Source organism: Rhinolophus ferrumequinum, chromosome 28 (assembly GCF_004115265.2).
Source record: "Rhinolophus ferrumequinum isolate MPI-CBG mRhiFer1 chromosome 28, mRhiFer1_v1.p, whole genome shotgun sequence".
NCBI classification, from domain to species: Eukaryota; Metazoa; Chordata; class Mammalia; order Chiroptera; family Rhinolophidae; genus Rhinolophus; species Rhinolophus ferrumequinum.
In genome coordinates, this window is record NC_046311.1 from 13,080,858 (window position 1) to 13,095,070 (window position 14,213).

The 14,213-nt window shown below is 42.9% G+C and overlaps 2 protein-coding genes across 3 annotated transcripts in view; both read right to left on the bottom strand.

The window, feature by feature from the left end:
- Positions 1–240: 240 nt before the first annotated feature.
- On the bottom strand, positions 241–11,669 carry TM2D3 (TM2 domain containing 3). 2 transcript variants are annotated; one of them, XM_033100366.1, is made up of 6 exons: positions 11,511–11,669; positions 11,010–11,102; positions 9,248–9,405; positions 4,592–4,766; positions 2,948–3,023; positions 241–980 (listed from the first exon to the last, which is right to left on the bottom strand). In XM_033100366.1, exons 1-6 carry the CDS (start codon positions 11,599–11,601, stop codon positions 815–817), a joined length of 759 nt encoding a protein of 252 aa, XP_032956257.1. In that variant the 5' UTR covers positions 11,602–11,669; the 3' UTR covers positions 241–814. The 2 variants fall into 2 exon arrangements, with proteins under 2 accessions (XP_032956257.1, XP_032956258.1); XM_033100367.1 differs by lacking the exon at positions 11,010–11,102 and having other exon boundaries at positions 11,511–11,662.
- Positions 11,670–12,913: 1,244 nt separating this feature from the next.
- TARS3 (threonyl-tRNA synthetase 3) overlaps positions 12,914–14,213 on the bottom strand; it is a 31,487-nt gene continuing 30,187 nt past the window's right edge. Inside the window, exon 19 of the mRNA XM_033099939.1 lies at positions 12,914–13,709. Coding sequence (XP_032955830.1) covers positions 13,561–13,709 — 149 coding nt within the window. The 3' untranslated portion in view covers positions 12,914–13,560. The remainder of the gene's footprint in view (positions 13,710–14,213) is intronic.

A 14,213-nucleotide genomic window follows, 5' to 3' on the forward strand; every position in this document is an offset into this window, starting at 1 on the left:
TGTACTTTCGATCCAGTTGGAAATCCACGTATGCGTAGGGCTGACTTAACTTACGCGTGGATTTTCGACTAAGTGGAGGTGGGTGCCCCCAACCCCATGCTGTTTGAGGGTCAACTGTGTATCTGTGGGGATGGAGTAATGCTCTAAAAAATAAACATTTTACGTCTTAATAATACCAGCTGTTACAATTACTCATGGTTATCTTTTCAATACAGAAAACAAACAGAAAACAGGTCTTCATGTCTTACAGCAACTTACAATTTTATTTTCTGTACTCTCACAATCTTTTACATACAGCACTAACAAAATTCAAACCACAGCAACTCGACACGCGAGTCCTGCATAGAGAGTCACACAGAAAGACCCGACTACATAGGCATGACTGCGAATCTTACAGAGAACTGAAGTGTGGGCAGATAACTTTATTTGGCTGAAGAATAAAAGCACTTGTCATTTCTGCGATCACAGCTGAAGCTTTTCAGTCACATCAGGCTGAGATCCACATGATACAGTTGGACTTAAGCAACAGAAAACTGAAGTCACAGGAATTAACTCGATTTTCAATCACTGCGGAGTTGGTTCCTCTAGTTTAATTAAATTGAGATTTTTCACAGAAAAAAACGTATTTCGGGCAAATAAAAACAAGTTCCGGATCAGCATGGTTCCGTGTTCTTTTATTTTACCTTCATCAAGGCAGGCAAAGTACAGATGCTGTACATTAAAAACATACATACATACACTCACAGCACATCAGTTCCTACAGGCAGAAGGCCTCCTTCCAAGCACCGCTCCTGTCGGAAGCACATAACCACAGCTAAATGTACAGAGAGCCATCCGCCGGTCCCACGTAGCCGACTCCAATTAGTAAGACATCGATCAGCGTCCATATGCCCAGGCCGCCAAAGCTGAAGAGCTTGCCGAGGCCTTCTCGCCACTGGCCCAGGTAGAAACGGTCCGCGCCAAAGCCACCGAGCGTGATGCTGCAACAGGAAACAGGGCTGGGATCCACCAGAGGCCCCCCACACCCGCAGCCAGCTGTGGCCCCGCCAAGTCATGTCTGGGAAAGGGTCTCTAATGATCCAGCCCGTATTGGAACACAGTGACTATTTCACGTTTCACAACACCAACTGGGTGCTTTCGGTCCTCGGAGGGGATCCGTGTATGAGGAGGGCCGACCTAAGCTACACGCGGATTTCCGACTGCACCCCTACCCCAGCGCTGTTCAAGGGTCAACTGTAATTACGGGCAAGACCACTACAATGTCAAAAGTGCACACACAATCTTTAGCTGTACTGAAATCTAATGTTTCTCTTTTAAAGGAAAGTAAGTGACCTCACTGCACTTCAATCTTGAAAGTGGCACGTCTCCGAGGACAAAGCAGGGACCCCGTCTAACAGTGCGTCCGAGCGTGGAGTCAGGAGTTGGCACCGTGAGGCAGTCCTCACGCTCTGGCTGCCTCGGGTCAGGCTGTCTCACTTTGTCAGTCACTCATCTCTACACATTTAGTGTCAAGAATAAATGATTTTAAAGGGTCCTTCAAATGCTAAGATCTAACACTATTTGGACAACTTCTGATGGGATTTCTTTTTAATTTATTATGGAAAATTTCGGAACACAGCAAAGTAAATAATGAAGAGAACAGTAGCCACGATCGAGCTCCGACCATTAATGGCGGCCAACGCTGGCTCATCTCTACCCCTCCACCCCCGAGAATTCTAAAGCCAACCCTGGACATTATCACATTTACAGTGAAGATGCTGAAGGAAACCACGTCGAGTCCTGAGAGGAAAACGATTCTTAGTTTTTAAAAGCCAGCTGCTGAATGCACCACGATCATTTAAGATTATCAGTAACGTGGGGGAAACGGGGTGAGGGACGGACAGGAACACTGCGTCTCTGCAACCTTTCTGTAAATCTAAAATTACTCCAAAATAAAAAAATTTGAAAAATAAGTTTTCCTTTAAATCCTTGCTGACAAGGACTGTGGCCAGTTACCAAATCTCATCTGTGTTATATGTAACCTTCCATCCTGGACTCCATTTACTTCCCGGTGACACCTTCCTGCCAGCAGGACCCTTCTCTTTCCTCAGCCCGAACCCTAACGCCGTGGTTCTCGACAAGGGTTAGTTTGGCAATATCTGGACACATTTCTGAGTGTCACATGCCCCCCCAACTGGACATGTAGTAAGTTGAATCCACAGATGCTGCTAAAGGTCCTATTATGCACCGGACACCCCCACAGCAAAGAATTATTTGGCCCCAATGTCAACAGTGATGAGGCAGAGAAGCCCTGCCCGTGTTACACCGCAGGCCAAGGGGTCTCAGGCTCTAACCCCAACCTGCAACTATAGGTGGCACAACTTCTTCATTCTGTCAAGCGTTTAACCAGCGTCCCACCTGCCCTCTGGTGGGAGGAACTGGTACAATTTGTTTTTTCCCAAACTTGAGAAGTTTAACAAATACAAGCCTATTTTTATGTAAAAATTGTAAGTCTTTAATTATTTCTGGATGGTGGAATTATAGGTGATTTTTAATGTTTGTCTTTGTCATTTTCACCTTCTCCAGTTTTCACTACTGAGCATGTATTTTTTTTAATAATACACAAGTTACTAAAAATTGGAAATATACACGGTAAGCCTACCTATTATAACTAGTTAGCGTACAGCATTTGACTGATTCATGGTGCATTCAGAACGGGAATCCCTGACTGGTTCTGACGATCAATTAGGTCATCTCTAGATTGTGCAGGCATCTTGGGAGAAAAGCTAGCATCCTGCCATGACATTCCACGAAGGTATTGATCTGATCTAAGTAACTCGCCTCAGGTCTGTCTGACCGTGCTAGGAGCCGAGTGAACGAGAAGCCTGGCTGAGCTCAATGTCTGGAGAATCCACTGATCCCAGGAGAATCCAAATGGCACCTTTAGCTTATTAGTAATGAAGCTTACCTCAGAGCCAGAGCAGTGGACCACTTATAGCCTCCAGTCCAATTGCAGTACAGCATTTTGGGAAAAGTACGGTTACCTTAAAAAAAATGGGAAACGCTCTTAGAAAAATGGGCATAAAAATACGCTCACACAGAGACTTAACTGTAACGAGTGGCCTTGTAATTTAAAATCTAAGAAGTCAACTCTCCTTACAATAATGTTTATGACAGCAAATGGTAAAGAGAAAGACTTAAAATTTAAATCAGGTAAGTAAGGGTTACAGCTCGAAGAATGGGAAATGCCCTACCAGCGACCAAGACTTGGGTGAAGTGAAGACTAAGACGGTGGGGCTGTGAGACAGACAGACGGAGCAATGGGAGGAGAGCGCCCAGAGCATGCATATGTGAACCCTTCCGCAGGGCACGGGGCACACACAGGCTGCCCGGAAGCATCCCGAGACAACTGGCTGTCCACGTGGGGAAAAAAGGGAACCTGAATCTACCTCACACCACATAGCAAAACCCACCGCAGGCGGCTGAGAGACCTAAATGCGAAAGGCCAAACTTACAACTTTTTAAAGAAAACCTAAGAACCTATCTGTATGCACCTGGAGTAAGAAACGGTTTTTTAATCACAAAAAAGAGCTACCTGTGAAAGACTAAGAACGTCAACTAATTCCAATTTAAAGTTCTGTTCATCAAAAGACACGAAAATGAAGTGGGGGAGGAAAAAAGAAGGTAAAAACCTGGGAGAGGATTTCAGGGACACCAAAAGGTTAGTATCGAAAATATCAAAGAATTCCTAGAAACCTTTAAGGAAAAGACAAAACTTCGGGATAACAAGCATGGAGAGAGTGTGGCTCACCAAGAACAGTCATGGATCGCTGGGGGGATGTAAACAGGTAAAACCACTTTGGAAACTAACACATGCTAGAGAGTGTGCCAGACCAACTCCTGCCCACATGCACCTGGAAGGTATGCACGCAAGTTTTACTGGCAGCACACTCTGTAAGCAAAAAATACAAATAATCCAAATATATAGGAGAATGAGTAAACTATGACACAATCGTACAATTGATTATTCAGAAGTAAGAGGAAAAGGTTAAGAAACGGAAGGCACATCCATGAATCTTAGAGCCATAATGGGAGGAGGAAAAAAAGACCATAAACTGGCTGCTATTATTTTATACAATTCTAAAACATGCACCACTGTATATCGTACTGTATCTTATACACAAATGTGATAGAACTAAATAAGTTAAACAAAATAAACAAAAGAAAGTGGGATAATAAAATTCAAAAGGGGGTTACCTGTGAAGGAGGGAGGGCAACCGGGCGCACGCAAAGCACCCAGGTAGCTGTGATGACATCATCACCGCACTAGCTGGGAATGGGGTGAAACTCAATCACTGTACATTATGCTTTATGACCTCCATGTGTTTTCTTGTTTTATCAAATATTACATTTTAAAAGGTAAGAGTGCTGCAAATTTTCGGGACATTTTTAGTTCACCGAGTTTATTAATGGGCTTGGCATACCTGAAAAGTGCTGATAAACGCTTCTGATGAGATCATTCCAACTTAATCCTCCAACGTCTGATTCAAGTTCCATAAGCAAGCTCAGAGAAAACTGGTTTGCTCCCAAATTTCCCTGAACCCCAGCTTACCCAAGCAATGCACGTGGTCCCGCACCGTGCAGTTGGCAGCGTACCGCTGCCGAGGACAAGACACCGCCATGCAGCTCGTGGAATTGGAGCACTCATAGTCGGGTTCCGGAAGTTGCCAGCAAAATCTGCAAGTCATGTTGATGACAAAGCTCTTTTGGGATTTCAAGTCTTGATCCTATGTACCAAATGACACGGAACTCATCAATCATAACACAGTAGCTTGTAGATATGTCACCAAAGCTACAGTCATATGGCACAAAGTTTCTAAATAGAATCGGGCAGGAAGTGGCAAGAAAACAGGTACCAAACCCGTATGTGTGCAAAACAAATGTAAGTGGTATGACCCTATAATCATAAAAATAGACACCCAAAAATATATACCTAAGGGAAAAAAGTCAGAGAAACTCACATCAAAATAACTAAGGTTATTTCAGGGTGGTTAAGATTATGTCATCACTTTTACCTGGATAAATTTTTAATAATGAGCATGTGTACTTTTGTACAAAAAAGGGAAATTTTATTCTACAAAGCCAGGGTCCCAGATAACTGGAAGGACAGACGAGTACATCTGTTCAAGGTCACAGAGCCGCAAGTTACGAGTGGAACCCAGGCTCCCTAAGCCCAGACGCGGGCTCCTAGGAGTACAGCACACACCTGGCCCCCAGTCTCAAACCTTCCCTCGTATCTCCAGCACAGTCCAGTGCTAGGGCTGTCACCGCAGCTCCCACCTCCACGCGCACTTGGCGTGATCCCCCAACAGGCAGCCCCAGAAAATCTCTCTCCACTTAGACAAGAACCCCATGCAGACTCAGCAAGTGCTCCCTGCTGGCCCTTAGCTTTCCAGACCAGACTTTTTCCTTTCAATTGAAAAAGTCGTTATTTTGTTTTCTACTTATAAGAGTAGCACATGTTCTTTGTAAATTGCATATTTGGAAATTACAGGAAAAAACTGTAACCTCTCCAGCCAGACCCACTTTTAATCTTTCATTTTAACTTCTGTAATAGAGACTGATAGAAGAGGAATTATATTAAAAGCATTTTGTACCCTTTTTACCCCCACTTGACAATTATATTGTAATACCTATTTTTCAAAATCATTTTCCAAAGGTCACAAAATCACTTCTGGAAATGATCATATTTATTAACTTTTTTCATAATGTACAACTGCTTTTATAGGTAGCAGTCAAAACTGGGTAAGACACCATGTGATTTAGACAATACTGTTTTAAATGCCTGCAAATTTCTACTGATGCATTTATAACATGTTTCTTATCCATTGTTTTTTTTAAAACTAGGTAATACACGTCTGGTACAAACTGCCAGACAAGACAAGAGAGTGAGCAAAAGCCAGTGCCCACCCTACCCCAAGAACTGCTTACCCACTGGCCTTCAAGGGAGTCTATTCTATGCCCAGATTCATTTCTTTTTTTTTAACTTTCCCACTGATATTTACTTTTTAATTAATTCTGCAAATATCAGTAACTACCTCTAGAGCTGCCTAGTTCTTTTCAATAGCTGCAATATATTTATTTCATTACATTCCAGAGTGAGCCATAAATGAAAGAGTTCTCTTGGAAATTTAGCGTGTTTCGAATCTCTTGCCTGGGTGAACAATGCAGCTAAGACATCCTTAGATGTATTATCTGCATCCATCTGCAGTATCTACATGATAAATTCCCAGATATGGAATTGCTGGGTCAAAGGTCATGTGTGTGCATCTATCAGGTTCACAGATATGACCAATGTGCCCACGCACTAACAAGATATGGGTGTCGCTTATACCCTCAAACTCAGTGTTACCACACTTATTTTTTTTTTGCCAATCTAACAGGTTAAAAACACGTTGTGTATTTCTTTATGAGAAAAATTATACATTGTTTTTCATGTGTTGAAAGTCCATTTGTATTTCCTTTCCTGTGAACCATCTGCTCTAACACCACATCTGTTCCAACACTATTTTTCTATAGGATTATCATCTTTTCTTCATTGGCCTTTAGGAAATCTTCATATATTATGGATATCAGTGCATTATTTGTAATGTGTGTTAGAAATACTTTTTCCTAGTTTGTAATTTATCTTTTGCCTTTATCCTTTTTTAGGTCATGCAGAATTCTCTAATTTTTAGTAGTCACATGTCTCAATTCTTCCTTTTATAGCTTCTAAATTTTATTTTATGCTTAGAAAAATATTCCCTATGTTGATATTATAACAAAACCATCTCATGCTTTCTCAGGTACTTCGTTTCATTTTTTCACATTAAATCTTTGACCTATCTGTAATTTATTTTGAACAAGACAGGGATTCTATTTTATTCCCAGAAAGCTACCCAAGCATATCAGCATTTATTGAATCTGTCTTCTCACCAGAGAGAAGTACAGACCCTTCCAAAAGCTGATCTATAAGAAAAAGACCTGTTATCTTTCCCTCTGTGAAACAGGTGTTGTTATTAAGAACACAGACCCATGTGAAGGCTTTATGTATATATGCTACACACACTAGCAGCAGATAGGTATCTTCTCCAAGTAATACACAGCAATACGTTTCTGTCAAGCACATTTCCAGCTGACATCGTCTGGCTTGATAGTTGCCATTATAATCGCAACAGGAACAATCTGAGATGGAAAGTGTTGCAGGATTTTTACATTTATTTCTATCCATGTACTTAACAGGGCCTTATAAAATACTCCCCTTGACTGGTGTAATCCAGGTCAGAGTCCCTTAGCCTCTGGGTCCCTAGTCAGTATGTATGAAGAAAGACTGGAACACTTTCTTTCTTTCCATGATTTGAAGTTCAAAATAAGAGTGGGAGAGAGAGGACATCTGCATATGCCCATGTGATGGTCATGGATTATTTCTTCCTGAAATGTTAATGTGTTTACCAAGAAGGGACCCTACAGATCGTCATTAAACAAATAAGGGAAGAATGGGTGGGTCGCCCTGGGTCAGCTGGCAACAGCTGTCCTAGGACCCATGGCTCCTGGGAGCCAATTCACATATTTTACTGTTTTCATTTTTAAGAAGGATCAGACCCCCGGACCCCCCTGGGGCAGACTTCCAATTCCACACCTGAGGACTGGGTACCTGCTATTTTATAGGATTCTGTTATGGCTAGTACTGGAAGCAGATGAGATCCAGGCACCTGAAGCAGGAGGACAGAAGGAACCCACCTGGGGACAAATCACAGCCAGGGCGTGACCAAGGGGTTCAGAAACTTCCCTAAGCTTGCAGTTTCTCCTTTGTTATTTGTCTTATCCTCTGCTATTTCGCTCTAAATGAAAGAGCTAAGTTTTGGAACATCTACAAAAGGAAGAAATTGAGAACTGTTCTCACTCTGTAACCAGTTTGGGAAGATGAATGTCCAAGAAGCTGAAGCAAACAACAGAGGGGGCTAATTCTGGAAAAGTTCCCTTAGGAAAGTTTTCCCATGTTCATTAAGTTCCTACTATGATGTACTAGACCCATGAGATAAATAATTTTAAAAGCCTTCAAATGGGGTTAGCCAAGTAGGGAGGAGATTCTATTTAAGACACAGCAACAAAGACTGACTGCTAATTCAAGGGCGTTTGTGAAGACTATCTGGCAATTAGCTCGATTTTCCAGTGTGGTGAGCGCCAACCTATGAAAATGGCAAATACTTAAGTTTACAAGAACTACACTCAGAGACAGTGTAAAATCTTATCTCCCCTTAGGAGTGAAGCCTCCCTCGTTCCCTCTTGTAATACTAGACAGACTTCAGGAGCATTCCAGAAAGAGCCTGGGGTGGAAGGAACATTACAATCCATCCTTCGCAGACCAAGTGCCAAAGAATGGAGTGGGGGAAAAGGTACCCTGTTCAAGTAAGTGAAGGAAATGCTAGACTCGCTGGTCAAGGGAAATCTACAAAAGAGGACACGGTATAGAATCTGTTTTTTCTTCCTCAACCATTTCCCAGAACAAGGGTTCCATGGAAACGCTTTAGGAAAAGCTGTTCTGGGCCCTCACTTAATGAGACAGGGATTAATAAATCACACGGCTGGTTACGGCAGGCCAAGAGTGAAACAATGCTTCATTCTTCATCTCTACTCTCCGTTGCCCAGATGCTAGAATCGTATTCCTAAATGGAGTACGCAGCAATTACCTGGTCCATTCATTAAAAAATGCAGGTACCCGAGTCTGCCAGACCTACACTCCATTCAGCAGGTCTGGGGCTGCCTGTAGGAGTCTGTGATTCTAACAGGAGCCCCAGTCAAGTAGCTCTGCAGCAGGTATGCCTAGAGCAGTCGCTAAGAAACACCAACTATGAAAGCCTTTCTAGGCTCCTTCCTGTCTGTCAAAATATCAGAGATAAGATGCAGGTATGATGCTCGTAACAGAGTCATTTCTGATGGGGAACAGTTGGTATGCTTGAGTTCTTCTATTTCTGACATTCTGTAACAAGTCTGATAACTGCTTCAATTTATCCTTATGTCAAAAAACTGCCATCTGAACCACTACAATCAAACCTCACTTGAACATGGAAGCTTTAGTCTTCTGATAAAGTCGACTTTGTTCCTAAAATATTACTTATAAAACGCAAAGCCCTTTCTTTCAGAATTTCCCCACAATCAAGCCTACAGTCCTCTTGTAACTCCAGGTCTACAATGAGTGCATTTAGAATAAGTAAGTTGCAGTACTTACAACACAGGTAACAGAAGGTTTGACTGTGCAGTCAAAAGTGACAGGCTTCCCATAGACACAGGAGAAATTTGTCTTGCATTCTACACAGTCTGCAGGAAGTCTGCTACACAAACCATTGCTTGGACACTTCATCACATAAGGTGGGATATCGGTACTTTCTGTGAGAGGCGAGAGAGAAGCTTATTCTCTTGTAATACTGATGAGGAAAACAATTTTCTAAGATTAAGGGGCACGATCATTAGCAGTGAGATACTATGCTGGAATGGAAAGAGCAGAGATGGAGTCAGAGACACCTGCAATTACAGCAGGGTTCTGCCACCATCCAGTTGTGTGACCTAGTGAACAGCTCAACAGTTACGTAAAACGTATTTAGCTATCGTCCCCCAAATGACCATAAAAACCAAAGGTGCTTATATACATAATGTATATATGTGTTTACATATACATATATATGTATATATGTATGAATATATATGTGTGTGTGTGTGTGTGTATATACACACATACATATATAAACACATACACACACACATACATATATAAAACGCTAGGGGTTAAAGACCTCAAAAGTTCTACCACATTACAAGATGAAAAAAACTAACGCTTAGGATGGCAGGGTTTGTTTAAGATCACAGAGGGAGTGGCAAAACTGGAAACAATCCAAACCTTTCAGTTTCCAATCCAATGTTATTTTCTCTTGAACACTAATTTGGAAATGAAGTCAGTGACCCTCTGAGTCAGTCAGTACAATGAGGTGACAATTCTGGAAAATGTTGTCATTATTCTACACTGCTATTTCAATAAGCCATAATTTGCTAATAACATTTACAGTTTTATACTACCAAAGTTCAAAAGAGTTCTATATATTAACAATTTGTTCGGTGGGTTGCTGTTTTTTTTTTCCCCAGCCAACCTAGCCAGGAGTACAATATATTTCTATCAGTGAAGAGAGGATCAGAGCAGTTTTCAAAAACGTCCAAAAGAGTCAAAAATTCTTGTGCTTTCTCTATAATGTTTTAAATTCAAGTATGCTGGTGACTTCTAGTAGTCTTTTACATTCACATCAGAATCAGTAAAATACTTCGGCTAGTTTCAATTCAATGAAAGGAGGGAATTCTAAAGGGATGAAATTATACAGAAAAAGTCCCATTTAGCAAACACACTAATAACTTATTTAAAACTGGTCCTCCTTAGTTATTGTAGCAGATGGGCAAGTCTACAAAACTCCATTTGTTCCTACTACTACTGTGGCTGGAGAATGCACAGTCGGAATCACAAAGCCAAAACGACTCTAGAGGGCCAGGCTAACCCCACCACCTTAAAGACGAGAAAACCAAAGCCAAATGGGTGAATAATTTGTTCAAAACAGTCTCTCTCTGAGTCCCTCTGTGATCCTTCCATTGCAAACAGCCTTGGGGGTGCTTTTACTATCCAATATCAGGAACAGGGTTCAAGAATTACAAGAAATTTTCTGAAGGGAAAGGAACATTGGTTGAGGATTATCTTGATGAAGTGAAAAAATAATAGAAATAAACAGACGGAAATGAACAGCGCGCTGTGAAAATGTATCGAAATTTCAAGACTGGCTACTGAAAATGTCTGTTTATCCGCCCTTAGTTCATGTAACCTAAAGTACAATAAACAAAATATTCAAAAATGGAAAGTGATTTCAGATACTAGAAGAAATTTTATCCGAAAAAGAAAGGGAGAACCCACTAGATATTAAGTATACACATTTACTAGAATAGAAAATGTCTAGTACCTGCTGCCCTGGGAACTACTGTGAAAGTACGTGTTGGGCCCGGATCCCTTATTGACTGAGCCAGCGGCTGCGAATGTTCTAAATTTAAGGATCCTACAATTAAAGAAACATGTTATCCTGGGATATAAAACTCGCGGTGTGGGGTGAACAAGCCGAGTCCACACCACGCAGTAATTGCTCGTGAAAACCTCACAGCTCGACTACCCAGAAAACTAAAGAACGAAACGCCCACCGGGTCGACACGGTCCCCGAGCCCTCGGTCCCCGGCTCCAGGCCTCCGCAGCCGAACCTGCGGTGCCGGTGCCCCCGAGAGGAGGGGAGGCAGCGGACCGGGGGCCAGGACGCGGCCGACTCGGGCTGCAGCGCTCCGCCCCCCTCCGCCCCGCACTCAGCCTCCATCCTCCGCCCTCCCCGAGCGGGCCCAGCCCAGACGCTTCTCGCAGGTCGCGGTGCCCCCGGCCACCCCGCCAGACCCGGCATGGCCCGCGGACTCTAACTCACCACCGCCAGACAAGACATAGAACTGTGACAGGAAAAGCAGCACGCGGCAGAGTCGGCCCAGTCCCCTCAGCGGCACAGCCGCAGCCGCCATCTTTTCGGCGCGCACGCACTTCCGGGCCGTCGCCCAGATCTCATCCGAGGGGTGGGGCGCCTGCGCGCGCGCGCCGGAGGAGGCGGGGTCGGCGTGTTACGGGAGCCCAGGGCGCAGGCGCGCGGCCTCTGGAGGGGGTCTGCAGAGCCCGGGCCGGAGTCCCCCCGGAGCTGGGGTGGCTGGGATCTCTGCGACCTTGGGAGGTTGCTTGGTTCCCAAACACAGCTCATACCCTGGGACGCGGCGCTCGCTTCTCCTTCCACGGCTAGAGACCGAGGAAGGTCACGGGGACCCAAATGCACACGTGACTGGAAGCAGTCGGGCAAATTTGGGAAGTTGGGCACCTTTTTATATGTGGCTGGCTATGTACCTAAGCTTAGAGAGAAAAACCCCTAGTATGTGCTAGGTACTGTGCAAAGGTTTTGATGACATTACGTTTAATTTCATACTAGAAAGGTACTTATCGGCAAGTATGGGAAGTGACTCGCAGGTGTGCCAGGTGGCGCGGTCTGTGCCCAGCTAGCATCTCCGCAACCTGCCCTTGGTTCCACCACTCGCCAGCTCCACAATGGCAAGAATTACGTCCAGGAAATTCCTCTAAGACTTGGAGAGGCTGGACATAGCCAGCAGGTTTTCAGGTCCCCAGGCACGGGGATGAGAGCACTGGATGTGAAAGGAGGGTCCAAAGCATAGGCCCCTCCTGGGAGGCCAGCCGTGGGGAGACGCACCCAGGCCACAGGCTCCCTGCGTGCTCACTTGGCAATCTGCACCTATTTCTACCGCAGCAGACTTTGTTCTGAGCTGTTGACATGCTTCCCTCTCCCTACCCACCTGTCACAAGATCATTGTGGGGGGAATCTTCTGACTCCCCACTCCCTCACTAGCACGTTTGGTGAATGAAAAAAAGTACAACAAATAGTGCCTGGCCTCAATAAATATTAGCTTTAAAACTATCACACAATTCAAATCTTACAGCACTGTACAGGTCTGATACATAATACTGTTTTGTTTACCACGTGTTCAGGAAAGAGTGTTGAGAGCATGTCTTCAATTTATTTTGAATTCCCCAGCACCTAGCCAAATAAACACTCAAAAAATGCTGCTTAATGGGTAGCTAAATTCTACTGGCATAAAGCCATTTTAATTCTGTTCTGAGCAGTAAGACATTCCTCTTTGTTAAAATCAGAAATCTATTTGAATATATAAACCAGTGGACTGTCATCCCACCAAAAAAGTAATTTAACTTTAGGGGAGCAGATTACTGTGGTGTAAACCCATAGCTGAAACACTGGAAACACTGTGATGCATTTTATTTGGAAATTTATTTTTTCTAAAGAACAAAATTCAGTTGTCAATTAGAAGCATTAAAATAGCAACTCTTAAGCTACGATGCAAACAATAGTAGATTGCACAATACTGAATCTGAATTCAGCGTCCTTTGTCAATAACCCAATATTTAGTATTAGCCTCTCTTGTGGTTGTTGGCTAAGTAATGATTCCAATTTTGGACAGAAAGTTTCAGTGTGAACTTTAGTAAAACAACCATAAAAACAACTGAGAGCATCATGTTATTAGCATCATGTTATTTTTTGCCATATTCCAAAAAGCTTTGCAGACTTGTATTTGAAACCCATCTTTTCAAAATTACAAATCTTAGCAGTAATATCTAACAATTCTCATTTTCTAGTATTTCCCTCTTTCGATGAACATTTTGCCATTTAAGTTTCTCACGACATTTGGAAACTTAAGTTTCCCCAGCTTGTCCTCTTCTTGTCTTCAGAGATTACAAAGTTTAACTCTTGTACATATCAGCTACTCATTCATTGTCTCCTTTCTCGCTACACCCATCAGGGGACCTGTCGGTGGCTCCAAAGTTCTCAGAAGAAGTTTTAACATTAAGAAAAATGCATTTTTAGGGGTCAAAACAAGGTTACATAGAAGGGACTATGAGGAAGAACTTCAAAACTCTACTTCAGCGTTTATTGTACGTAATATCTTGAGATTCTTCAATTTATCAATGGCAGAAGTGACTGAAATCTCTCCATGAATTTTGTTCTCTCTTGTTCGAAGGTTTACAGCATTATTTGTTTTTTCGTTCTCTCCAACCACTGTAGAAAAGAAAGGGAAATTTTAACTCAACGATTTACTAAACATTAAACGAACAGCCACATGACCCATATGTCTTACTGAGTTGTTCTTTAGTATTAATCACTAAATATCAAGCTAATGACCATTAGGTCATCCTGACAGGAAATTTCTTGAGAGAACAAATGACTTCTAATCCCAACTCTCTTGTTCACTTGCGAGAACACCTATTATGTTCTTGGGGTACAAATGGGAGCATGGAGCTCTTAGCCCCGACTCTACCCCCTGATGCATTGAGGGATGGGCACCAGCCCTGTACCCAACCAGCCAACCAGAATTTTCTGGAATGTAGGTAAAATTCGTTCTTTCTAGTGACCCATAGTGTGAGATGATATAGGAACCTGCAGCCATGTTTCTTGCCATGTGAAAGGAAGAAACTGGTCAGCAAGTAAGGGGAATAAAGCAAATGTTCGAGAGAAGCATAAAGAATCAGAGCAAACTGGGGGCCAGAAATGGAAAGAAATAGT

Coding starts and splice junctions, on each gene's coding strand:
- TM2D3 (XM_033100366.1), bottom strand. CDS start 11,601: ATGGCGGCTGCGGCTGTGCCGCTGAGGGGACTGGGCCGACTCTGCCGC. Junction 4,767..9,247: donor AACCTTCTGTTACCTGTGTT/GTAAGTACTGCA, acceptor TTTGGTACATAG/GATCAAGACTTGAAATCCCA. Junction 981..2,947: donor TCCACTGCTCTGGCTCTGAG/GTAAGCTTCATT, acceptor TTCCTGTTGCAG/CATCACGCTCGGTGGCTTTG.